The 26,755-nt window shown below is 44.3% G+C and overlaps 1 protein-coding gene across 1 annotated transcript in view; it reads left to right on the top strand.

The window, feature by feature from the left end:
- The window catches only part of sec16a (SEC16 homolog A, endoplasmic reticulum export factor), a 73,195-nt gene that overhangs the window by 29,261 nt on the left and 17,179 nt on the right, over window positions 1-26,755 (top strand). Inside the window, exons 7-23 of the mRNA XM_072566040.1 lie at window positions 2,441-2,606; window positions 2,862-3,010; window positions 3,685-3,746; window positions 4,608-4,746; window positions 5,640-5,873; window positions 7,785-7,882; window positions 8,820-8,901; window positions 10,283-10,400; window positions 13,178-13,289; window positions 15,591-15,696; window positions 15,815-15,955; window positions 16,604-16,717; window positions 16,847-17,057; window positions 20,570-20,824; window positions 22,735-22,826; window positions 24,332-24,379; window positions 25,526-25,688. Coding sequence (XP_072422141.1) covers window positions 2,441-2,606; window positions 2,862-3,010; window positions 3,685-3,746; window positions 4,608-4,746; window positions 5,640-5,873; window positions 7,785-7,882; window positions 8,820-8,901; window positions 10,283-10,400; window positions 13,178-13,289; window positions 15,591-15,696; window positions 15,815-15,955; window positions 16,604-16,717; window positions 16,847-17,057; window positions 20,570-20,824; window positions 22,735-22,826; window positions 24,332-24,379; window positions 25,526-25,688 — 2,290 coding nt within the window. The remainder of the gene's footprint in view (window positions 1-2,440; window positions 2,607-2,861; window positions 3,011-3,684; window positions 3,747-4,607; window positions 4,747-5,639; window positions 5,874-7,784; window positions 7,883-8,819; window positions 8,902-10,282; window positions 10,401-13,177; window positions 13,290-15,590; window positions 15,697-15,814; window positions 15,956-16,603; window positions 16,718-16,846; window positions 17,058-20,569; window positions 20,825-22,734; window positions 22,827-24,331; window positions 24,380-25,525; window positions 25,689-26,755) is intronic.

The following is a 26,755-nucleotide window of genomic DNA, read 5'->3' as shown; positions in this document are numbered from 1 at the left end:
TGTGCTTCCCAAGCAGAATATGAGGTGCTCCACCAGCTTTGTTCAGGCTTCACTGTAGCACTGCAGCAGGACTAGTATGGAAAAATCAGCACAAGAGCAAGATGGTGTATTGAAATGCCAAGTAACTGGAAGATCAGGGCTGGTCTTACTTACAGGATGGAGGTGTTCTGCAAAGCAGTGACCCAGACTGCATTTAGTCTCAAGCAGTGAATGCAGATGCAGATTGTAAGAATTACAAGTAAACCTCTGTTTCACTTGGGAGATGTGTCTGGGCCTTGGACAGTGAGGAGGTAACCTGTAATTGTATGAGAAGATGCTCTGTGGAGTGAGAAAGCTAGCAGAAAGTGGACCAGGGAGTCATAGAAGGAACTGTCTGTTTAGAATTCTGACAAGGGAGGGGAAGGGAATGATGTTTGACAGCAGCCTGCTGGAGGTGGCAGAGATAATTCAGAGATTGATATCTTGTTTCTGTCTCACCGGGCATGGATCGAAGTAACATTGAGGAGAGACTGGGTCTGCCACTCATGGCAGGCAAGGGGAGACTGGGTCTGTTGATATAATTAAAGAGAATGAGAAATTACTGTGGGCTCTGCTGATCTTTTAACTTTGGGGTTTTCAGATAAAATGACATTCTTTTTTGATTTACCAAAACATTGTTTATTAACTGTTGGAGACCAATACAAGGAAAATATATACTGCTATAAAAAATGAGTAAACTAAACCCGAGTGAAACTCCTTGGATGACAAATAACGTGGAAAAATTGAGGGGTTGGAAGAAATACGGAGACAGCAGGCAAGTGCATTAGAGAAAATACAACAAAGTTAGGAAAAATGTCAAAAATTAGGGAGACAAAGAGAAGCATGAAGTTAAATTGTTAAGGAACATAAACAAAATTGTGAAATATTTTCAGAAGCACATCAATTAACGATTGGAATGGGAGTGAAGTCATTGAAATGGTCACAAGATAACACTGCAAGTATGGTCAAGTAATGGCAGAAATATTATATTATTAATTTGTTTCACTAATGACTGAGTAAGAAGTAACTTCTGGATGGCATTGAATGATTAGGGTAGTGAGATGAATGATTCTAAAATCAAAGGGGATGTTTTTCCCAGAGGGGGAAGAAAAATCAAACTCAGGATGGTGGGTTTCATCTGGTTTTTAAAACCATCTAGGGAAGAGATAGTGAGGTAGTACTCTACAAATTTAATAATTTGTTAGAAAAAGGTGTAGAATCAGAATATTAGTGGATAGCTACTCCTAATTTCTGTATTTCAGGGGACAGAATACAGCCTGTGGATCAGTCAGCATAACATTGGTGCAACAAAAAATAATGCTGTGAAAGTGAGTTATGAAGAGGATATAAAACTGTTATAAAAGGATATAAATAGGTTATAAGTGGTGATTGTCCTTTCAACTAGAGTATAAAGTGGGAAATGTGAAATTGTCCATTTTGGCTGATAGTGAAAAAAAGCAGCCAATTTTTAAAATGGTGAGAGATCGCAGAGCTCTGTGATACAGAGGGATCTGGCTAAATGTCTTGGAAGCAATTCAGAGAAGGTTTACCAGACTAGTACCTGGAATAGGTGGGGTCTCCAATGAGAAATAAATGGATAGGCTGGGCTTGTACTCGCTTGAGTTTGGAAGAATAAGAGACAACTGGATTTCAGGGAAAGCTAGGTGAGCGTATGAGGGAGACTGGAATAAAAGATTAGAGTAGTAGATTTAGATGAAGATAAATGGGAGGATGCTTGAATGGAGCATAAATGCCAGCATAGACTGGTTGGGCCAAACTACCTATAACTGTGGCATATATCCTGCATAAATCCCAGGCAAACCCTATAATGGTCATTCAGTAATAAAAACAGAAAATGTTGGAAACAATTGACAGGTCAAGTGGAGAGAGGAACTGAGTTAGTTTTCATGTTAATAACGTGCCATTAGAGCTTGTTCACTCCAAATTTGCAGCAACCTTATTGTTTGCTTAATAAGTCAGGCTCTGTCTTACTATGAACAAATAGTTGTTTTCTTACTGCTGACCTCTGGGGGATCTTGTCATTCAGTGGGTGAAATACTGGGAGTCAAGAATGGCCTAAGCATTTTCCAAAGCTTGTGTCTGCGCACACGTCCTGTTAATTATTGTATAAGAAATTCTTGCATTCCTGTCGATTAATAGAATCTGTGTACATATACATATGTAAGCATGTCATACTGTAATTACACTTTCAGACCAAGAGCTAGGGAGCATTCTTCTGCTAGGAACATGCAGTATGATGTGTTTACATGTGTAGATTCCATTAAAATCTGCAGATAGGAATTTATAAAGGGAATGTATAAAAATAAGGGCACACTCTGATATTTAAAATAGGAAGAGGTTTATCCTTTCGTCCTCTTCTCCAATTATCAGCACGTTCTGATTTCTCTCCTCTTCCTTGCAGAGTCAGATTTACAGGAGTCAGCAGGACTTGACTGTTGAAGCACCAGCTCATGCAACCAGCACAGATTACACTTATGGACAGTATTCTCAAAGCACAGTACATCCAGGCTACTCGGATTATCAGTACAGATATCCAACAGAAACAGATTGGCAACCATTGGAGAAAGGTTTGTTCCTCTAATGTACACTACTACACATCAGTGTTTAGCCATTGTGCCTGGCCTGTTATGTCAGCACAATGTCACTTTAAAGGTGAATTCTCTCTACTCATGGATACACAAATGTGTTTCAGGCTGGAATCTAATCGAGGGGTTTGAGGAGATTTATATATTGAATAATTGGTGCATATAACAGGGATCCAACAGAGTTTTGTTTTGCCTGTTTTGTGTTTTTTTTTAAACCGTTTGTTCTTTTTGCTTTAGCTGGAGCTCCACCAAGACCAGTGACCCCTGAGAAGTTCACAGTTCCTCATCTTTGTGTCCGGTTCAGTCCCGGTGGACAGTTGCTGAAAGTGTTGCCCAACCTCCCTTCAGAAGGACAACCTGCTTTGGTGGAGCTGCACAGTCTGGAGGTACCTTTGGGAATAGGGGAGGGTGGGGATCTTATCTGCAGTGTCACACAGTAAGTTAGAGAGGCATGAATTTCGTGTTCTGATGCTCATTCTGTGGTTATTGCTGTGCGTTACTTTGTGTTCACTACTGCCTGAATCCCTTACTCAGACCCTGCCAGGTTTCTGGCATATATATTAATAGAGCCACCTTTTTCCAGTCACATGTAGAAGTTCAGACTAGAGACACTCTGGCTTCCATGGTTGAATTTCTGCCATCGCAGACTGTAGATCAGAATTCTGGGTCGCAGAGCAGTGAACGTCCCAGTGAGTGGGCGTGGGTCCTAAACTTTTACTTTCCCTGAGTTGATCTTTCAGTTCTATACTGACGGGCTATAATCTTTCACCTCTGATGGGTGACATCCAACAAGACTTGATTCTCTCAGGTGCTGCCTGAGATATTTCCAACCTTTCCTGGTCATCAGCCTTGACTAGGGGCTCAAGCTGGAATTTGATCTGTGCGTGAATGTAGCCTCTTCTGTTAGAGGATTCTGTCCCCTCCTGATTCTGGAGACTTGTGAGGGAAGGAGTCCAGTGGATTGATGCACTTTATTAAGTCAAAACTTTGGTTGGTTTTTAAGCAATAGTTGGGTGAGCTGTCTATGGTTTTGGCTGACATGGACTGTTTTATTCCTTAGATGATACTGCAGCACATGCCTGAACAAGAGGATCTGAAGAAGTTCCCAGGGCCACTGGTGAAGTAAGTCTCTTCATCCCACATCTCACCGAGCCTGCTCTTGAGCAAATCCCAGAATTTGATTTGGCTTACGTGGCCTGAAAATAAAAAGCAGGTGTTAGTAAGTGATCTCAAAGCTGTCCTTGAGGGAAGGAAAGCTGCTGTCTTTACTTTGGTCTGGACATCAGTGTAGTTTACTATTCCTTGTGAAATAGGTCAGCAAGACGCTGTCTTTAGACAGAATTGTCTGGTCGGTTTGGTTCAGTGTAAAAATGAAGTATTTGCATAATGACCACAATTCCTGAATTAAGTGCTTGTTTACTGCAATGAGGCATGCTAAGGATTTGATTTGCACTGTACCTGAAGTCCCAATGTAGATCCCAAGAGAACATTACTGATTACATCCTGTTAACAAGTGTCTTCCCTTTAGATCCATACACTGTATCTGCAACTTCCCAGAAATTACTGGTCCGTATCACCAGGGCAGCACGGTGGCTCAGTGGTTAGCACTGTAGCCATACAGCATCAAGCACTCAGGTTTGGTTCCCGCCTCGGGCGACTGTCTGTGTGGAGTTTGCACATTCTCCCCTGGTCTGCATGGGTTTCCTCCCACAGTCCAAAGATGTGCAGGTCAGGTGGATTGGCCATGCTAAATTGCCCGTAGTGTCAGAGGGAAATGGGTGGGTTACCCTTCGGAGGGTCGGTGTGGACTTGTTGGGCCGAAGGGCCTGTTTCCACACTTAAGGGAATCTAATCTAATCACCAGGTTGCCTGCAATTTCACGCATGGCCAGCATACCCAGTTGCTGCTTAAACAGTCTTGTGCATGTTTACTAATTATTGAACTTGAAGGGTTCAAGGTTCCTTTCTGATTAATTTTCTTTAGGGAAGAGACTCATAAAGTTGACGTTATCAATTTTGCTCAAAACAAAGCCACGGAATGCCTGAGGAATGACGAACTTCTGGATAAAGAGTCTGCCAGCCTGTTGTGGGAACTGATTGTGCTGCTGTGCAGGCAGAATGGGGTGAGTTCCTGCACTTGCGCCTTCCAGGGTCAAAAGTTCTCCAGCGCTAATGGCTGATTTGCAATGTTTGGTAAAGAATTTGTTCAAATGTATCACATGATAAGGGAAGTGTGCCCTTTACCTGTGCACGTGCAGGAGCTGATAACTACAACATTGGCGTTAATTCAACAGCTTTCAAACTGTTTATTAAGAGGAATGTTAATCTATTTACTCTCTCTTCACCTTTTGTCTTGGAAAGGTGACGAATGAGAACAGGAAGCTATTGGCTCCTTGGAGTGACTGGGAGAACTTATTGGAGACCAGTCCCCTGATTCACTTCATCCTTGGTCGGCTGAGCTGAGTAGTGTGTGAATTAGCTGCATATTCAGTGCTGTAAGCACCAAAAGCTCAATGAGTTGACCCCTCGGGAGGTTTAGATTCAATTCCTATACCAGGCCTAAGTGCAAGCCTGGGTCACTCCAGGTGTAGTGCTGAGGAGATGCCATCTTATGAATAAGTGTTCATTTGAGTCCCTGTTTCTGTGGATGCTAAATATCCCATGGCACTGTTATGAAGAATTTTACCATGTGTTAAGCCAATACATTTCCTTCAACCATCCTCATTACAGAATCCATTAGCTGGAATTGCTGTATGCAGGAAAATGTTCACAAGTTGGCAGCTGCATTTCATATTTTAAATTTGACTGTATTTCAAAGTGCTGAAATGTTTTTGCATTTCCTGAGATCGTAAAAATTGGAATTCTTTCTTTAATTCCTGTGCATCTAGTTTACTTGGCATTATGCAATTTTGCTGCTATTGGGTACAAAATCTGGCCAGTGGGTGAAGATAACTTAGTGTGTGCTGAACACCTTAAATTTAAACACAAGCTTAAATGACATTTATGTATCTTGCAGACAGTGATTGGTACGGATATTGCTGAGCTCCTACTGCGGGAACATCGGTCGGTTTGGCTTCCTGGCAAATCGCCCAATGAAGCAAACCTTATTGACTTCAACAATGACTTGGTTCCACGTGCGGAGGATGAGTCTTGCCTCTTCACAGACAGTTTCCTCGATGGTAACACCACAGAAAACCCTGCCAAGGACACCGAGCGCTTCCGCGAACTGCTGCTCTTCGGCCGCAAGAAGGTGAAAGTCCGAGTTGGACCCTCAACATCTGTGCTGGCGAATACACAATTTCAGAGCAGACATAGACCACTCAGCCCCTCATCTGCTACTTTCAATATAATCATGACAATCTGATGATTCCATATTCCATATTCATTCCTGTGTCCAATTACGTTTCATCCCCTTGTTTTTCAAGAATTTGTTTACATCTGCCGTAAAAAAAATAAATTCAAAGTCTCTCTTCCTGAAAAGCTGATGGAAGTAGAATTCCAAAGACATGCAACCCTTAGAGAAAATGCTCCTCTGTCTTATATGGGTGACCTTTCAACAGTGACCCCTAGTTTTAGATTCTACCACACGAGGAAACATCCCTTCCACCTTCACAGTGTCAAGATCATAAAGGATCTTAATGTTTGAGTCAAGCCTCCTAAGCTACAGAGGGTACAAGCCTAGCCAGTTTAACTTTCCCTCATAAGGCAACCCACTCATTGCAGATATTAGTTTAGTAAATCTTCCCGGCACTGCTTCCACTGCATTCACAATATTCCTTTAATAAAGAGACTGATACTGTCTAGTAATGCGACATGATCCTTCTGGTCATTGATCCACCTATCAAGGGGAAAAGTTTCTTCCTGTATACCCTTTCTGTGCTCCTTAGAATTCTATGCACCTCAATCATGTACCATTTCAATCTCTTCCACTCCAAGAAAAATGACTCCAAGAAAGTCTGTCCAGTCTTTCTTAACTAAAACTCTTGAGCTCAGGCAGCATTCTGTTAAATCTCTGCACCCTCTCCAGTGCAATCACATCTGTCCTGGAACATGCACTCCAGAACTACACGCAACGCTATCGCTGTGGCCTAACCAACGTTTTGTACAGTTCCAGCATACCCTCCCTACTTTTAAACTATGTGTGTTGACCAGTAATGGCAACTATCCCATATGCTGCCTTAACCACTGTATCCACCTATCTCGTTACTTTATGGGACTGGTGGACATGCACACCAAGGCCCCCATGATCCTTGGTGCTTCCCAAGGTCCTACCATTCATCCTGTATTCCCTTGCTTGTTTGCCGTGCCCAAGTGCATCATCTTTCACTCATCCGGACTGAATGCAATTTGCCGTTATCAACCCATCTGACAAGCCTATCATTTGCTTTCCCTGACCACCTGCTCTCTGATCTCCGTGTTTCCAAATGCTCTCAATTCTTTCAGTCACTGGTTAGAGGCGACAGCTTACAAGAAGAATATCTGACTTTCTTCCAGGCTTTGGTTACTTCATTACAGAGGACACCACTTTCTCCTGCAGTCTGTATACTTCTGCCTCTGGATTGTTCACACCCAAGCTGTTCGCCTGCCCAGGAGTGGATCAGAACTGGCTTTGTGCTGATGACGTCTGGCATCTGCAGCTAGTTCTGATCGCACAAACCAATCAGTTTCTGTCACTGCTGAATCTCTCTCTGAACACAGTCTCCACTATGCTGTCATGTCTTGGATCTCTTCCCCCATTGCTTGAACAAAAGCAAGAGTGTCAACACAACTCACAATAAGTTCCAGTGACTTGGTTATTTTTAAAATACAACAGCTCCTCCTAGATTCTTTTTCCCCATTCTGGTCCACAATCCTTCAAGTAATATTTTAAAAAGCATAGTCTTTACTGCAATAAAAACAAATTGCTTGAGAATCTTGGGTCATGCAGCACTAGTGGAGAGAGAAAAGTTACTAGCATTTGATTTCTGACTGAGTTCTGAAGAATGGTATTGGATTTGAAGCATTAACTGTGTTTTCCTCTCTCCACAGATGCTGTCAGGTCTGTTGAGTTTCTCCAGGGCTTTCTGCTTTTATTTGACTTCCAGCATCTGCAGTATTTTGCTTTTATTTATGTGGAGTCTACAGCATCCCCTTTTGACTGGTGTTGTCTCTGTATCTACAGGATGCCTTGGAGTCGGCCATGAAGCATGGCCTGTGGGGTCATGCTTTGTTACTGGCCAGCAAAATGGACAGTCGGACCCATGCAAAGGTTATGACCAGGTAGGTCAGATTTACAGCATTCTGCAGCCCTACCCTTTGTGTTTGTCAGCTTGGTAGAACTGTAAAGCAGAGAGGTTATGTCAGATTTGTACAGGCCCTTGGTTAGACTACACAAGAAGCACTGATGCAGTCTCGTCTCAAATTAGCAAAAAGGTATCGAGGCACTGGAGAAAGTGCACCAAAGAAGTACAAGGATGATGCCAGAATTAAGAGATTCTATATCAGGAAAGATTAAACCGATTGGAACTAAAGCTAGAAAAGACAAGTCTAAGGGTTAACCAGATTGAGATCTTAAAATGGATGAAGCAGTTAGATAAGGTAGAGATAGAGATGTTTTCAAAGACTTCCTTAATGTGATGACCACCAGATGTCTCATTGTTTAATAGCCAATGAAATATTTTTACAGGGGTTTTTACGTTCTTAAAGTACAGACAATGGAGAGGATAGACAGAACAGAAACGATGGCATGAACATGTTGGGTTGAATTGCTGGGTTTCTATATTGTTAGGTTTGATATTCCTGTGTTAGCTCTCAGTGATGACCCACTTGGTTGAATAGTGGACCACTGCCCTGTCTGCATTCATTGAGCCTTCAATTCTGTTCTCTTGAGAAGGGTGTTGCCTGCCTCAGGATTGGGAAGAAAAGTGAAGCTTCTGCTCCCACAACGTTATATCCCTGCTTTCTGCTGGTTTGGAATTTGTGCTGGAATGTGGGCAGTGGTGGGAAAGGAGTGAGGGTCCTTATAGTTCCATGTACTGGACCAAGTGTCAGGTGGGGTGAAGAGGGAACTGGAAATAAATGACACAGGGTGCCATAGAAAGGATTCGCATCTATACAGCACCTTTTCTGAAGTCAGGACACCCAGCGTGTGTTATAGTCCTGAAGTCTGCACAGTGATGTTTACAGACAAATAGTTAACACTTCTCTCTCCACTCAGGTTTGCCAACAGTCTGCCCATCAATGACCCTCTACAGACAGTATACCAGCTGATGTCTGGGCGCATGCCGGCTGCAGCCACGGTTAGTTCTGCTCATGTTACTTATACTGAACCTCATGATTAAACTTCCCTCTCCACTGTCCCCTATCAAACACTCCCAGGACAGGGACAGGGCGGGGTTCGATACAGAGTAAAGCGCATTCTACGTTATCCACATCAAACATTTCCTGGGCAAGCACAGCACAGGGTTAGATACAGAGTAAGGATTCCCTTACACTGTCCCTAACAAACTCTGAGGACAGGTTAGCTCCAGGAAAATTCCACTGAGTTTTCACCCTTTGGTTTGTATTTGTAAAATTCATTCTTGGAGGCTGGACATTGCTGGTATAGTCAGCATTTATTGCCCATCCATAGTAGACCTGAGAAGGTGGAGGTGAGCTTCTGTATTGAATTATTGATGGTGGACTTGATACTGCTGACTACCTGTTTGAGGGCTGTTCAATATCACCCATGTTGGTGCAGAACTGGAGTCACATATAGAGCAGGCCTGGTAAAGTGGGGAGGTCGTGGTGAAATGGTAATGTTACTAAGCTAGTAATCCAAACCCCCAGTTTAATGTTTTGGGCATATGGTTCACATCCCACCATAGCAGCTGGTGAAATTTGAATTGAGTAAAAAAAAATCTGGAATCAAAATAAAGTCTCCTAGTGAATGCCCCTGTCAATACAAATAGTGAGGTTCACTAATGCCATTTAGGAAAGGAAATGTTCCATTTCTATGGCCGGCTTGTGAACTTATTTCTACGGCAATATAATTGACTCTTGACTGCTCTCTGGGCAATTAGGGATGGAAAGTAAATGCTGGCCTGGCTAGTGCTTCCCATTTCATGAACATGGTTTGAAAAAAGGATTTCCTTTCACAAAGGGCATTACAGAGGCGGTTTTCTTTTAAAGATAGCCTACAAGGTTCATGGTTGTTTTACTGACTCTAACTTTTTATTCTTGGACTTTTTTAAAAGAGTTAAATTCAAATTCTCAGACTATTTGTCTACAGCTGGATTTGCTCCTTGAATTTAGTCCACTAACCTCATTGCTGCACGACCATTTCTGTATAAAGTGCCTTCTTCTGAAAAGTGTACAAGCAAATATTGGCAGGTTGGGTAATGAGTAGCAGGGCACTGTTGGCTTTGGTGGTGCTGCTTCCTGTGTTGAAAACCTTGTCAGTGCAGTTCAATACCAGAGACTACTGAAAAACCACCAAGTAAAACCATCAGGATAATGAAGGACTGGGCTATGAACTGGCTTCAAAGAAAGTGTTTTGAGAGTTGCCTGCGCTCTCCAGCTTGTTTTAGTTACTGATGCACTGTCCTATAGACTGTTTGATAAGGGACATTGTATAAATCCAGGAATCTCTGGAATAGGAGGCTGCCAATCTGTAAGTCTGTTGTGTTTGTTATATTGCAGTGTTGTGGCGATGAGAGGTGGGGGGATTGGCGACCTCACCTAGCCATGGTGCTGTCCAACCTTTCCAATGGGCCAGACCTGGACAGGAAAACCATCACGACTATGGGCGACACACTCGGTAGGTCACAGCTCTGCCATGGCCTGACCTTTGGGACCTTGCCTTTTATTTTCTTCATGAAGCTCACAATCTACTTTGAACCCCACTGCCCATTTCTGTCCTCACGTCCCATTCACAACTCTGAGAGCGAGAGGACTTTGTGCCATTGCCATCCTCCAACCAAGTTTGGCAATATTAGCATCTTATGATCAATCATGCTGAGCCAGTACCTTTTTCAGATTAGATTAGATTACTTAGTGTGGAAACAGGCCCTTCAGCCCAACATGTCCACACCGACCCGCCGAAGCACAACCCACCCAGACCCATTCCCCTACATTTACCCCTTCACCTAACACTACGGGCAATTTAGCATGGCCAATTCGCCTGACCTGCATATTTTTGGAGTGTGGGAGGAAACCCACGCAGACACTGTGCAAACTCCACACAGAGAGTCGCCTGAGGTGGGAATTGAACCAGGGTCTCTGGCGCTGTGAGGCATCATTGCTAACCACCGTGCCGCCCACTGTGACCCTCACTGCAGGTTTATATATTTGTGCATTTTCCCCAACTTTTCTCCCTTCTGGCTGTGCTGCAAATTGGGTTACAGTCTCCATACAATCCCTAAAGTGCAGATAGAGGCCACTTGGCCCATCAAGTTTGTATCGACCCAGACCCATCCTCCACCGTATCCCTGTAACCCTGCATTTTTAATGGCTAGTCCATCTAGCCTGCAAATCCCTGGACACTGGGGCAATTTAGCATAGCTAATTCACCTAACCATATCTTTGGACTGTGGGTGGAAGCCAGAGCAGATATGGAGAGAACATGCAAACGCCACATAGACAGTCGTCCAAGGTTGGACTCAAACCTGGGTCCCTGACATTGAGGCAGCAGTGTTAATCACTCAGTCACCATAAGACATAGGAGTGGAAGTAAGGCCATTCGGCCCATTGAGTCCACTCCGCCATTCAATCATGGCTGCTGGGCACTTCAACTCCACTTACCCGCATTCTCCCCATAGCCCTTAATTCCCCGAGACAGCAAGAATCTATCAATCTCTGCCTTGAAGACATTTAGCACTGCACTCTGCGGCAATGAATTATATATCCGTGCTGCCTCAGGTTTCAGTTTCTGCCACTTCATCGTTCTCACTAATATTTTCTGCCTAAAGGGATTTTCATTTAGCAGATGTGTGGAAGAGGGGAGTTGACTGCCCTTTGAGGGCAGATGTCCAAAGTATTAATTGAAGTTCGTGAGAAGCAGGGCAAGCTCCCTGATGGCTGAATTCCTGTTTGACGCAAAGAAAGATGGTTATGGTTGTTACAGGCCAGCCTTGGGATATCTTCCGTTGCTTCGTCAACAATCCTTCTCAATAATGTCAGAAGTGAGGATGGTTACTGATATTTGTGCAGTGTTCAGCACCATTCACCACTTTGGGTATTGAAGCCATCAGTGTCTGAATGCAGTAAGACCTGGATAGGTTTCAGGTTCGGGCTGATGAGTGGCAAGTAACTTACCTGCCAAATGAGTGTCAGGCAATGACCATCACCAGGAGAGAACCTAATTATCACCCCATGACATTGAAGGTGGAGGTGTTGTATAATGGTAATGTCATTGGGCTAGTAATCTAAAACCCCAGGCTGATGTTTTGGAGACAGAGGGTCGACTTTCGCTGTGGCAGATGGTGAAATTCAAATTCAGTTTTAAAACAAAATTAGAATAAAAATCTAGCCAAATGGTGGCCATGCAATCATTGGTGTAAAACCTATTTAATTCACTGATGGCCTTTAGAAATTGAAATCTGCCGTTCTTAGATGATCTGGTCTATGTGTGACTCCAAGCCCACAGCAATGGGATTGAGTCTTAACTGCCCTTTGGGCAATTAGGGATGAACAATAAATGCCAGCCTTTCTGCTGTTGCCCAATTCCATTAGCAAATGTTTAATAAATTGCCGCTGCTGAATCCTCCATGCTTCCTTGTTGTTAGTATCAAATAGAAACTGAACTGGTTCAATTGTATAATTACTATGAGTGCAAGAGCAGATCAGAAGCTAGGAATCCTAGCTCCCTTTTTTTCCGATCTCCTTGTCTTTTTGAAGTTTGAACCTCGGACTGTTTATTTACTAACTTTGGTTACATTGAACAAGTGTAGGCCATTCAGCCCCCCCCCTCCCCCAAATCTGCTGTACTGTTCATTGAGAGCTTGTCTCTGCAAAAGTGAGTAATCAAAGCTGTTATTGCTATTTGTAATATGAACTTGTCTATAGCTTTAGAGTGGGTTGTGCGTCCAAATAGTGTTTTTCTTTTTGCTTCCATTAAACTCTGTCTCTTGTTGCATTCTGCATGCCTTCACCTAAATATCCACAGTTATATTGCCTGATGTTTCTCTTTAGATTTTCAAAACCTTCCTCCTTCAACTCTGCCCCATGTTCTGCTTTAATTTTAAAGCCTAAGTTGTGAGATCAGCCATAATGGTATCAAATAGTAAAGCAGGTTTGAGGAGCTAAATTGCCTACTCCTAATTCTAGCATGATTCTTTCGGGTGCTAAACCCAGGAAACACTTGGTCGTGCCAAACAGAATCAAGATATGGACCTCTGTCCCTGAAGAGGGTATTGCAGCTGGGTATTAACTGGAAACTTGTAAACAAAGTGATAGATTTTTGCTGAGCAAGGGGCAGTCTGGTAGAGATCAGCCACATTCTGATTGAATGGGTGAACAGGTTACAAGGGCTGAAAGCTGCCTCTTGTTTCCATGTCACTGTAAAGGTGCTGACAATAGGGATTCCTTCTCTTGCAGCTACCAAGGGGCTGTTGGATGCCTCTCATTTCTGCTATCTAATGGCACAAGTTGGATTTGGAGTGTACACCAGAAAGACCACCAAACTAGTTCTGATTGGCTCAAACCACAGGTGAGTTCTCATGGGTCCTTGTGCTTGACAAAGAAATATCATTGGTGTAGCACATCTTACATCCCTGAGTAATCCCACTGCTGTTCTCAGCCAGTGAAGTATGTTTGAGGTGCAGTTACTGCTGGAGAAAAGACATGCCAATTTGCACACAGCAAGTTCCTGTGAGGCCAAGACCAGCTAATCGTGTTTCATTTTAGCAATGTTTAAAAGATAAACATTGACCAGAAGCGAGATTTCCTGCTCCTATTCAAATAGTGGATATAGGATTTATTTTCAACTGAACGAAAGATCTTGCCCTAGAAAGTGCTGCAACCCCTCAACTGTTCCAGAATGTCAGCCTGTAATATTTCTTAAAATCCCTGAAGTCTTGAAGAGGGGCTTTGGTGAGATTGCTGGTTTGGCTCTGACAGAGAAACAACAGTCCATGCCAAATAAATGCACAGCCCCAAATTAATGAATATTTTTTTGTCAGAGCTAAGTCTGTTGGATATGTATTGTAGAGAACAGCCTCCTCTGTTGAACAGTTAAAAATACTCAGGAGACCTAAATCCCTGAGTCTGATGCTCTCTTGCCCAATCATTCTCTGTCCTTGGGTGTGCTTGCTGAGCCTTTGTTTGGCTGTTGGCTGCTTGCCTTGTGTGAAATTTAAACATTACCATTCACCTCTCCCCTGAATTTTGTACCTGAGCCATCTCGGAATGAAACTAGACTGTTGATAAAGAGGGTTTTGTGAACTGCAGGCTGGTTACCCACTCATTTCTTGGGGATTGGGCTCAGATTTGTTGTTTAATTTGGTTCCTAGGATCATAGCTGAATGTTGCTTAGCTGGAATTCAAAAAAGGCAGCCCAGAAGTAATGACCTCCAATATAAGGCAGTCTTTAATAAACCAGTCGAAGATTCGGGGGAGATGTCTTTACCCAGAGTGTAGTAAGAGTATGGCACCCACACACTCAGGGAGTGGTTGAGAAACTGGTCAAACATGGGTATGGGATTGAGAGATTTTTATTGGATACAAGTATTGAGGGACACAGAGTAAGGGTGGGTGAATAGAGTTGCAGTGCAGCTAGCATCTAAATTAATGAATAAACTGGCTTCTGGCTGATTGGCTGTTTCTTTTCCAACCCCAGCCTTGAACAAAAGAGTTTGGTATTTTCTGTCGGGATATGAGCTGCTTTGGGCTTCTCCCACATTTTCACTGTCTATGAGGCTTGGTGAAGCTCAGCATGTCAACCCTGAGTTAACACAAAAATGTGGGAGCAGAGCAGGTATTAATCACGAGTGAGGGAAAATTCTGGGACAAGATTTCCTCCTTAAATCTTGCATTTATGTAGTACCTCTTGCCAACTGAAGTCTCCAAAAGAACCTGATGACCAATTTGAATACGTTTTGAAATGAAGGCCCTGTTGGAAATGCAGCAACCATTTTGTGCAAAGCAGAGGCTGTCAATGACCAGATGTTAGTTCTTGGATAAATAATGACTAGGGCACAGTGGAGCATCTTCAGCTCTTCAAAGTAATGCCATGGGATCTTTTATATCTGCTAAGGGGCCTTTGCTTACAAGTCCTAACTGAAAGATGATACCTCCAACAGAGCAGCTTCTCAACTGCACTGGGGGTACCTTCCTGGATTTTGTATTGAAATCTTTGGAGAACATTGATAGGTCCTAGCGTGGGTGGACAGAAATCCTCATCACTTCTCTCTGTGGAGCTTTGAGGATTGTATTGAGGACTTTATTTATGTCACCTGGGATCTCTTTAATCATGTGCAGGAATCTGTACTCTATAATGCATATCCATTTAGCTCCAGCAAAACTATTCATTAACCTGGGCTCTTCCATTCTATTGCATGATTGTTTTGTTGCTGCCTGTTTGGCTCAGCTGAAAGCAATCTCCCCAAAACCTCTGTTCTGGGACTTTAAGGAATGCAAAGGAACCTTGATTATCCAAAGGACATGGGTGGTTAGTATTTCGTTTGGTTAATCAAATTCTGGATAATCGAATGTCGGATAACATAGTTTAGACAAGCTTCAGGATCTTGCCAGATAATTTGACATTCGGATAATTGAAAGCCGGATAGTCGAGGTTTCTCTGTATTACAGGCTGATATTTTGGAACATTTGAAGGATGCAGCACTTTCCTGAGCCAGAATCTTTCATTTGGTATTCTGCTTATTTGTATGTAGCAGAACTCCCTTGAATCACTCACTCATTGAAACGAGGTGGAGAAAAATGGGCAGAAGTTTTGCTTGTGTATATTTTTTTAAACAAAGGTTGTTCCGAAATGTTTCTTTACTGTTTCCAGCTGGTCCTTTCTGAAGTTTGCTTCAAATGGGGCCATCCAGCACACAGAGGCATACGAGTACGCACAGGCGCTTGGCAACCAAGTCTGCTTCCTCCCTAACTTCCAGGTACATGTCAGATTTAACATGCTTCTGCACCCACACCTTGACCATTGCCCAGTGACTGGATCTGTGACTGTTTTGACCGAGCACAGGTTACAATGTATTTCCCTTTCTGCCTTTGCAGGTATTTAAGTTTATTTACGCCTGCAGACTGGCTGAGATGGGTTTAGCAGCACAAGCCTTTCACTACTGCGAGGTCATTGCAAGGACTGTTCTCAAGAATCCAGTGTATTACTCAGCAGTGTTTTTGAGCCAGCTTATTCAGGTATGGAGATACTTAGTATGGATGTATTGTTGTAATTTTAATTTTTTTAAAAATGAATCATCTGTAAATCCAATCAAGAATTCAGGAGAAGCATCTTTATCCAGGAAATTATAAGAATGTGGACCTTGCTCCCACAGGGAGTGGTTGAGGTGAAAAGTGTTGAAATATTAAAGGGAAGCTGGATAAAAGTGAGAGAGATGGAGGGCTAGAAGAATATACTGCCAGGGTGGGAAAAGGCTCATGTGGAACAAAAAATACACTGGGACAACAAAATGGTCTGTTTCTGTGCTGTGAACCCAGTGTAAATCTAACAGCTTGTCTAAGGCACTCTAATGTGGTAAAGGGCCACTTAATCATATGTACAAGTGAGGAGTCTATTAATCTTGGTTTGTGTGAATGATGAATGAGGGGACAAACTCAAGTTGAACTCTGGTAGAGAAACCAACTTGGCTTTTCTTCCTTCAGCCAGGTACAGAGTTGAGAATTTAGAGTTGGACGCTGTTAATCTCATGAGGTTATGGGGAGGGTGAGTTTGAATCTGTCCGTGAGGTGGGCATTGGGGATTATTACAGGGTTGGTACCTGAGCCACAGTTGCTGAATGTTTTCTTTTGCCACTCCTCACTTCCCTCCTCTCTACTCCTGAGCAGATTTCCACCCGGTTGCGATTCTTTGACCCTCAGTTGAAGGAGAGGTCAGAGCAGGAGTGGCATGTGGAGCCAGATTGGATTAAACACCTCCGACAAATTGAAAATCAGTTGAAGGTGAGACTGCACATGTGCCCTGTATGGGGGTGGGCTCCCCTCTCTCTCTCTCTCTCCCTCACTGCCTGGCAGTACCTGCTCATGCTTTTATTTTTTGCCTTTTGCTTTTCTCTCTCTCTCTCCCTCCAGGACGGTGCACTTGTTTGTCGGTCGGGCAGAACTACACCTCAGCCTTTCTGTTCCAGCACTCCCAGTTCAGAGTATGACCAGGTCAGCCAGTCAGATGGGCAAGTCGCAGGCTCTCATGAGGAGGCTTTGGGCATGGACAATCCACTGATGACATCTTTCACTCCAGACACAGGAATGCCAGGAATGGCCGGAGTGCAGCTCATGCCACCAGGTACCTGAAAGGCACAAGGCTGTGCCCGCTTTCCCCACCCTTTACCCTCCAGCATTTAAAATAGAATTAAATCACAACAGCAGAAAGCAGGTCATTCAGCCCATTAGATGGATGCTAGCATTTGCGAACTCTACATGAGTGACTACCAAACCAATTGACATATCCTTTGATTCTTCTCTCCTTTGGGCTGTACAAGCTTTCCCTTAAATGCATCTTTTTGTGGAAGTGACAGATGATTGATTAGGGCAGGACAGTGTATGTTATCCAAACGGATTTTACTAAAGCATTTGACAGGTCCCTCATGGTAGATTGGTTCAGAAGATTAACTCGCGTGGGATCCATGGTGAGTTGGTTACAATATTGGCTTGGTCATAAAAGACGGAGGATAGTTATGGAGGGGTGTTTTTTCTGACTGGAGGTCTGTGACTAGTTGCATTCCACAAGGCTCAGTGCTGAGATCACTCTTTATATATGAACAATTTGGATGAAAATGTAGGTGGTCTGATTAAGTTTGCAGATGTCATGAAAATTGGTGGAGTTATGGATAATGAGAAAGGTTGTCAAAAGATACAACAGAATATAGATCATTTGAAAACTTGGGCAGAGAAATGGCAGATAGTGTTTAAGCCAAACAAGTGTGAGATAATGCAGTTTGGGAAGTCAAATGCAAGAGGAAAGTGGACAGTATCTGTCAGAACCTGTGGGAGCATTGATACAAGAGGGATCTTGGGGTGCAAGTCCATTGCTCCCTGAAAGTGGCAACACAAGGCAATGGCATGGTTGCCTTCATCAGTCAGGGCATTGAATATACAAGTCATGTTGTAGCTGTATAAAACTTTAGTTAGGCCACATTTATTGTAGTGTGCAGTTCTGGTCAATACACTAGGAAGAATATGGAGATTTTGGAGAAGACGTAAAAGAGGATTAGCAGAATGTTGCCTGGATTGGAGTGTATTAGCTGTAAGGAGAGGTTGGACAAACGTGGACTGTTTCTCTGGAGTGTTGGAGACTGAGGGGCAAACTGATAGAAGTGTATTAAATTGAGAGGCATGGATGTAATGGATAGTTGGGAGTCTTTTTCACAGGGTGGAAATATCAAATACTAAGGGGTGTAAGTTTAAAGTGAGGGGGAAGATTTAAAGCAGATATGTGAAACAAAGGGGTTTTTATGCAAAGGATGGTCAGTGCCTGGAACGTGCTGCCAGGAGCGGTGGTGTAAGCAAATAAAATAACAACACTTAACAGGCATTTAGGCAGGCACATGGACTGGCAGATGGGATTGCAATTTTTGAGAAGTTTTGTACTTGGGTTGTAAGTTTGCTTGCTGAGCTGATAGGTTTGCTTTCAGACGTTTCGTCACCATACGAGGTAACATCATCAGTGAGCCTCCGGTAAAGTGCTGGTGTTCTGTCCCTCCTTCTATTCATGTGTATTGGCCTGTTATGCTGGGTGATATCATTTCCAGTTGTTTTTCTCAGAGGTTGGTAAATGGGGTGCAAATCGACGTGTTTATTGATGGAGTTCTGGTTTGAATGACAGGCCTCGAGGAATTTCCATGCATATCTCTGTTTAGCTGTCCTAGGATTGATGTGTTGTCCTAGTCAAAGTGGTGTCCTCCTTCATCTGTGTGTAAGAATACTGGTCATGTCTTTTGGTGGCTAGTTGGTGTTTGCGTATCCTGGTGGCTAATTTCCTGCCTGTCTGTTCCGATGTAGTGTTAGTTGCAATCCTTGCAGGATATTTTGTAAATTACATTTGTTTTTCTGGTTGTTGATACAGGTCCTTTAGGTTCATCAGGAGCTATTTCAGTGTGTTGGTAGGTTTGTGGGCTACCATGATGCCGAGAGGTTGGAGTAGTCTGGTAGTCATCTGGCAGATGGGATTAGTTTAGAATGGCATTGTGGTTTGCACAAAAATTGTGGGCTGAAGGGCCTGTTCCTGTACTATGTTCTATGATAAAATGCTTTCTGGAGTTTCCTACTCAAATGAATGACTCCATTACAAAATTGTGATGGATCATTGACTCTGTGCCAGGATCTATGCTTGCCTTGTGCTCTATGTGAATTATTTGGCACTCCTTCAGTGCTTCTGGGTTGAGGTACTGGCCAAATGATACTGGGCTATGCTTTGAAAAATATTGCTGTTACAGCACGGGAGTCGATCAACCAGTGAATTTACCATCCACACAATCCAATCATGGTTCTCATCTCCCTGTCTCAAATCCCTTCAACCTCTTTCATTTCTCCCAATCTGATCTTAAGGAGGGAACTTTAGTTTATTCAAGGCAGCAGAAAGCCTGGTTGCTGGTGGTGAAGCAGTTAAAGTTTGGCTGCATGCGAGGCCAGAATTAAAGGAGCGCAGTATCCTTGGAGGCTTGTGGGACTGGTGGAGATTAGAGATGAAGGAGGTTGAGGACAAATTGTGAATTTTAAAAGTGAGGCATTCTGAGACAACTACCAAATGCAGTGAAGTAGAAAGTTTAAAATAAAAGTCAGTAAAGTAATTAAAAATTAAAGTAACTTTAAACAAAAAGAAATGGGAACGTGTTGAGAAAACTGTTAGCCCCATGTAAGATGAGTGAGTGATTGGTGGTTTATCGGTATTATCGCTGGATTGGTAATCCAGAGACTCAGGCTAACATCTGTGGCATACGTTCAAATTTCACCCAAGTACCTGGTGGAATTTAAATCATAAAATCTGGAATTAAAAGCTAATGGTGACAATGTAACTGTCGTAGTAAACACCAATCTGTTTCACTAATGTACTTTAGGAAGGAAATCTCTTCTGTTTACTTGGTTTGGCTCAGACCCACAACAGCTGACTCTTTACTGCTGTCTGAAAAAGCTTAAAAAGTCAATCTTAAGGACAGAGAGAGAGAGAGAGACAGGAAACCAATGCAAAAATGGTCCTCACAGACACAGGGATAATGTGATTTTTAGGCTTTCCTAAACTTAGCCTCTGATCCTAGAGGGCAAGGGCAGCATGACCAGGTAAACAACATCATGTTCCCCTCCATACTGGACATAAATGCTGGCCTTGTCATTCCTTTCCTCAGAACTTTCAGCAACAAGACTGGAGGTTTCTCTACAGTTGTGCAGGGATATATTTGGATGTAAAGTGTGCTGCCATTTCAATTAAGTAGCTTGAGTTTATTGCAAGTTGCTCCGTTAATGAGGCCTCAACTTAAAATTAGGGCCCGGTTGTACCGAGGATGATTTCAGAGTTGAGTGGAGACCTGAATTCTCCACTCAGTACTGCCAAAATAAAACTGTGGATGCTTGAACAACTGGGTAGCAATTAAATATTTCAAAACTTGAGATTGATGATTTTTTTGGGGAAGCTAGAGTTAAGGTTTCATATCAGCTGTGATTTCACAGAATGACAACAGGCCAGGGGGCTGAATGGCCTCCTCCCTTTTCTTATGCAACAGGTTTGCGAAGGGGCTGACTGTCCATGACTTGTACCTTTTTGCTCCTTCCTGTTTCCTGTGCATGTGCTTGGTTTCCTTACAGCCCCTCCTCACGCCGTATTGGATGGCAGGCCAACAGCAGCCCCTCCCCTCCAGCCGATGATGGACAGTGGAATCCCCATGTACTCACCCACCCAAGCCTCGCTTGGCTTCCCAGGACAGTCTCCCCACTCTGCCTTCAAGCAGCCTTGTGAGCCAGCTAAAGGCCCCCTTTCTACAGCCCCACCTGGATCGCCCCTGGGGCTCCCCTCAGAGATTCTGCAGACTGTGCCGGAGCAACAGGTGCCTGAGAACACAGGTTTGTATGCAGGATGGCAACCATGGAGAGGACGAGGTGGGGGGTGGGGGGGTGAGTGGGATAGGGGTTGATTGCTGGGTTGAAACCCCGATGCATGTCTTAAATTTATTCACCTGCTTGAATCTCTAAACAAGTTCACCAAATTTGTGCTACTTTGGAAGAGAGAGTGCATTTGTCTAGCGTGTTTTGCCATCTCTGGACATCCCCAAATGCTTCACAGCCAATCAAGTTCTTTTTGAAATATAGCTACTCTTGTGATTGTTACAAGTTCAGGTTGGAGCATGTCTTGTGTCTCACTGTGCCCATCACTGCACTGGTCTCAAGATGACTTTTAATACTTTAACCAGTTGTCAATATGAATAGCTATACATTTTATTAGGTGCTGTAGTTCTTAAAAAAAAAAATTCAGTTTCTTTAATAAGCAACAAAATTATTGACTTAATGTGAAAACAACACTTAACAAAGATGCAGAGCTAATTAATATAGTTTGAAATTGGAAAGTATAAACATATGCTCTTTTAAATAGCCCAATGCTTATGAGCATGCACCGGTGAAAAAATAAATTTAAAAAAAAAGATTTTCATGTGAGATTAATGCTGGAAAAAAAAGACAATGTTGTTATTTCTTGAAGGGAAAGTGATAGGTGGTGAAATGTTGAAGGTGGCTGTCAGTGAGCATCCTGGCACACTGAGGTGTCACTGCACACAGCCAGTTGTCATTGGGATGTTTGCAGATGTTGTTCCTTCAGGAACTGTCGAGAATTTACATGCTTTTCAGGAGATCAGCTGTGTTAGTTATACAAATCTCACGCTGAATTCTCCAGAAGGATTTTCTCAGCAAGGCAGAGGAGGACCTTGGTACCTCCTTGGACTTTACCCCAGCTGAGCTCAAGTAATATCCAAACTAAATTTGATTACTGACAGCCATAAACCATTTCCAGTGAGCAAGTCCAACCAGTTAACTGAAGCCATGTGAATTCCAAAAAAGCGCTTTCAACAAGTCCCAATGTCTTTAGATTAGATTAGATTAGATTAGATTATTTACAGTGTGGAAACAGGCCCTTCGGCCCAACAAGTCCACACCGCCCCGCCGAAGCGCAACCCACCCATACCCCAACATCTACCCCTTACCTAACACTATGGGCAATTTAGCATGGCCAATTCACCTGACCTGCACATTTTTGGACTGTGGGAGGAAACCGGAGCACCCGGAGGAAACCCACGCAGACACGGGGAGAACGTGCAAACTCCACACAGTCAGTCGCCTGAGGCGGGAATTGAACCCAGGTCTCTGGCGCTGTGAGGCAGCAGTGCTAACCACTGTGCCACCGTGCCACCCAAATGTCCTTTTAGTGATCCCTTTAAAAACGATCGGGTTCAGCTATTCCAAGGCTATCCACAGTCCACAATTTCCTTAACATGAATCATCAACAAAAACATAATGAATTGTCTTTATAACATGATGTAGGAATTGCAGCAGCTAATTTTCAGACAGCATGATTCCATCAACAGCATTGTGATAATGACCTTTTGATGATGTACTCCATGTAATCCCTCCCTCCATTACTTTTTAATTAATTAGGTGGGGCATTCGTTGTTACAGTCCTAAGCAGAGAAAGCAAGCAATGGATTACTCTTTGGGATTGATATTGGGTTCTGAGCAGTAGGATTGGGTTGGAGTTGACAGTACATGAAAGTCAATAGGTTTAGTTTTGGACTTGATACAGGCCAATGTGCGAGAGTGTTAGTTTGGGATTGCTTTAGCGAAGAGCTGGTACGCTCATGATCAACTACCATCATGCAGTGTAGACTTCCATTGTAACTTATAAAAAGAAGTTGAGGGGGGGAGAAACTCATTTTTCTTTGCTATGTACTAATTTGTTTTTTCCCCTTGTCCCCCACACTCTCCAGAATGTAATTCCGTCAATCATCAGATGTCACCTAAAAGATCCAGCTTTGGGGAAAGTGGACATCAGGATTTCTATGATCACATGGTCAAAATGGTAATGCTGGCTGGATTCATCTCTAAAGTTAACTATAGGTTTAAAAAGTATTGGGCAATTTGCCAATTCTTTCAGTCAGGTCATTATCTTGATAGACCGTCCTCTGGTGCTCATTGGCCAGTTGACAGTCACTAGGTCTTTTACAGTACTAAATTGATGTATTGGTGAGGCATCCACAGTGTTGGAATCCTTGCAAGGTGAGAGATGTGGTCACTCATCTGTTTAACACACCCCTCCACCCCTGCTGATAGACTGCTCTCCACGGTGCATTGTGGAAGTTGGCCTCTTGTACCCACCCTCTGCCTCTGCAATGAGCCCACCCCTGCAGGTGGACGTCAGTATTGCAACTTCTGCAGCCTCCTGTTGTTGGAGTCTGAGAGGTGACCCAAGTGTTAAAAGATAATCTCTGGTTTGCTTGTGAGGGGTACAAGCTCCTTGTGCAAGGCTGACTTCCCCAAGTTGTGTGCTCCTTCACCACTCCATCTTGGCCACATTGCTATTCCAGCTGATGTCCTGGCCTCACTGCCCCCTCAGTGGGATGATCCATTGAGTAGGTGACCTCAACTGAATCAGGTTGTTCAGGACACATTACACAAAGGTCTGGACCTCAATCAGTGTTCTTGCATATATTTTCCAAACTGTGCTTCACCAAATTCTGTGTTTTAGCTGCTGCAGTCTGTTTGAAACTGTTGCTTTTTTACTGAAGGCTGAGTGAGCTGATCCTTGATCATAGGCTGCAGTTGGCCCCATGCCACCACTAGCAGGTTCCTGTTGTGGGATCGGTTTACTGCTGGCTGTACCAACAAGTGCGAGTGGTTGGCTAGATTCCTGATCATCACTGCTATCATTTGGACTCACTAATGATGCACGTGATTCATCCCTGTCTGAAATTCCAGAGGGAGAAGATTCATTTCCTTCGTCTGCTCCTTGTATCTCTGAGAGGCATTAACTTTGCTGGATTAAATTCCAGAGCCAAGTGGCTATTCTTTGTTGGAGCCTTGGTACATAGTATCAGAATCCAACTGCAGAATGTATCACAGCTGAAGCCACTTCATTCACCCATCCCCCTCCTGCCCCCCAACCCCCCCCGCTCCCCCCCTCCCCCCCCCCTCCCCCCGCTCCCCCCCCCCCCCCCCCCCCCCCCCCCCCCCCCCCCCCATGCTAGGCTTTTAGACTTGTGGTTTCCCTGGAGCAGAGTAATGTGATGGAATCCACAGGGTAAGCTCCTGCTCAATGAGCACCCCTGACACTTTCTTTAGCAAGTTTTATAATGAGACTCTAACAAACTGCACAGTGAGTAAGTGCTTTCATTTGAACTGTAGCAAGGCTGAGCTTTTATTATCACAGTAATAAAAATTTGACAACACAATGCTGAAAATTTGTGCTGGCATTTCAGCCTGGGCTGCATGGTGTGTACTGCACTGACTGACTATGAAGGTGAGCCTGTTAAATTGTTTGTGCAACAGCATGTGGTTAACACAGCTGAACATTTGTGTCTGAACCAGGCTTCTGGAAGAAGATCGAGGTCAACGTCTCAGTCGTCTTTGCACATGGTACGCAATACCTGATGCCTCTGTGTCAGGGTCCTTGTGCTTTCCTTTCCCATTCTTAACTGTTACTCATCTGGTGGTGGGGCAGTGTGGTCAATGCTTTCCCTCCCTCCATCTGTACCCCCTTCCATCCCCATCCCACTCTGCCTCCTGCTTTCTGCCATCCAATCATTAACTCTTGTAGCCTCGATCCACTTGCTAACAATCTTTGCACGGGTGTTGGATCGCAGAGTGGGTTTGCATCTTGTTGTTGCGCGTTTCCTGCAGGTAAGGGGCTGGAGGCGGTGTACAGCAAAACCTGAACTTCCCCAGTTGTGTCTCCCCTCGTTGAGGGGAAAATGTGAGCTTTTGCAGACTGCTCGTCAGTAGACTGGATCAAAGTATATGTGGGTGTTTGCTCCTCAGTTTTATTTAGGGCTAGGAGGAAAAGCTTTGGAATTGTTACCCCTATCACTTCTCTCCATCCTTGGATGTGTTACTTAGTGACATGCTGCAGATATTCCCTCCATTGTGAAATCTGCCATGATGAGGGCTTTAGCAAAAATAGGCTGAAAATCACTTCTCCCTAACTCCCCCCCGCCCCCCCCCCCCCCCCCCCCCCCCTAACTGAAAGGGAAGCTGCTCATGACTGGGTTGTGGGTTATTTAGGTAGTTACTTATATTTCATACAAATAGAGAGAGGCCATTTGACACCTTGAATCTGTTCTGCCATACAGTTTGATTTTGGCTGATCTGGATCTCAACTCCATTTAACTTTGGTTAACTTCTCTTACCCAATAAAATTCTATCAGTCTCAGTCTAGAGATTTTCAACTGGTCTTGAGATTAGATTTGGTTGGGACTTTGAAGGTTCTGTGGTGTTGGGGAAGCAGATCATTATCATTACATTCAGTGGAATCTTTAAGATATGCTGAGACACATCAGCGCAAGCATTTCCTTTGGCCTTGCAACCCAGAGTGCAGTATTGCTGCTCCTGAGGTGTTTGCCAGTCACTGGTACACCCGGTTTATGCCATCTTACAGAGTGGGTTGCTGGTATTTGATTGGCGAATGAGAGGGGGGGGGGGGGGGTGTTTCAGTTTGGAGGAATTGCAACAAGGGCTCAAACTGTACTTGTCTGCGATGGTTCATGTTAGAATCCTCTGTTTCAGCCCTATGGGAGACGCTCGCGAACTACCTCTGAGTCATCTGTCCACAGCATGGGCCGAGAGAGGCATCCCTCTGCAGCTAACCAGTCAACGCTCCCACCTCCATCAGAGACCATTGCCAACACAGCCCCCCACCCCCCCCCCCCCCCCCCCCACCCCCCCCCCCCCCCCCCCCCCCCCCCCCCCCCCCCCCCCCCCCACCCCCCCCCCCCCCCCCCCCCCCCCCCCCCCCCCCCCCCCCCCCCCCCCCCCCCCACCCCCCCCCCCCCCCCCCCCCCCCCCCACCCCCCCCCCCCCCCCCCCCCCCCCCCCCCCTCCCCCCCTCCTCTCTCTCCTCTCTCTCTCCCTCTCTCCCTCTCCCTCTCCTCTCTCTCTCTCTCTCTCTCTCTCTCTCTCTCTCTCTCTCTCTCTCTCTCTCTCTCTCTCTCTCCGCCCCCCCCTCCCCCCTATATTTCTCTCTCTCGCCGCCTGTCTCTGTGTGCCCCCTCATCCTCCCTGTGACACTAGCATTTATCACCCATTATCCTGCAGCTATGATGCTTAGGCTCGCACCTTGAACCACTGCTGTCCTGTAATATTTGGGCAAATCACAGAATATTAGCACTGGAGTGGAGATGGGCAATAAAACATGGGATATAAGTGCTGAAAATTATGAAGGCTTTTGATTAAGTAAATAAGGAAAAACTTTGCAGTCGTAGATGAGCCTGTAACTGAAGGGATGTAAGCAATTGTGAAAGAAGCTGGGGTCAGGTGAGAATTGTTTTCATTGTTACGGTGATCTGCAGTGTATTCCCTGTCATTCAGATCCCCTTTCAAAGGGAATTACATATATACTGATAGGCTTCACATTTCTTGAGCTATTAGGAAAGAATACGGATAGTGAGTGACATTAACGAGAGAGCTAAATGGATGGCACAGACACATTGGGCTGAATGATCACCAACCACTATGAAATGCTCTGCTTCCTAGAGCAGTGGAAGGTGATCACATTCCAAATCCAGGTGGGTATATGAGGATGATTGTATCCATGGATCTGCAGTACTCACTGGTCAACTACTGCTACTTACTGGTAGGAGAAAGTGAGGACTGCAGATGCTGGAGATCAGAATAGTGTGTGTGTTGCTGGCAGCATCCAAGGAGCAGGAGAATCGACGTTTCGGGCAAAAGCCCTTCATCAGGAATGAGGCTTGTGGGCTGGGGGGTGTGCTGAGAGATAAATGGGGGTGCGGAAGG

The sequence above is a fragment of the Chiloscyllium punctatum genome, chromosome 49, assembly GCF_047496795.1.
Source record: "Chiloscyllium punctatum isolate Juve2018m chromosome 49, sChiPun1.3, whole genome shotgun sequence".
NCBI classification, from domain to species: Eukaryota; Metazoa; Chordata; class Chondrichthyes; order Orectolobiformes; family Hemiscylliidae; genus Chiloscyllium; species Chiloscyllium punctatum.
This window is presented reverse-complemented; position numbering and strand designations above follow the sequence as displayed.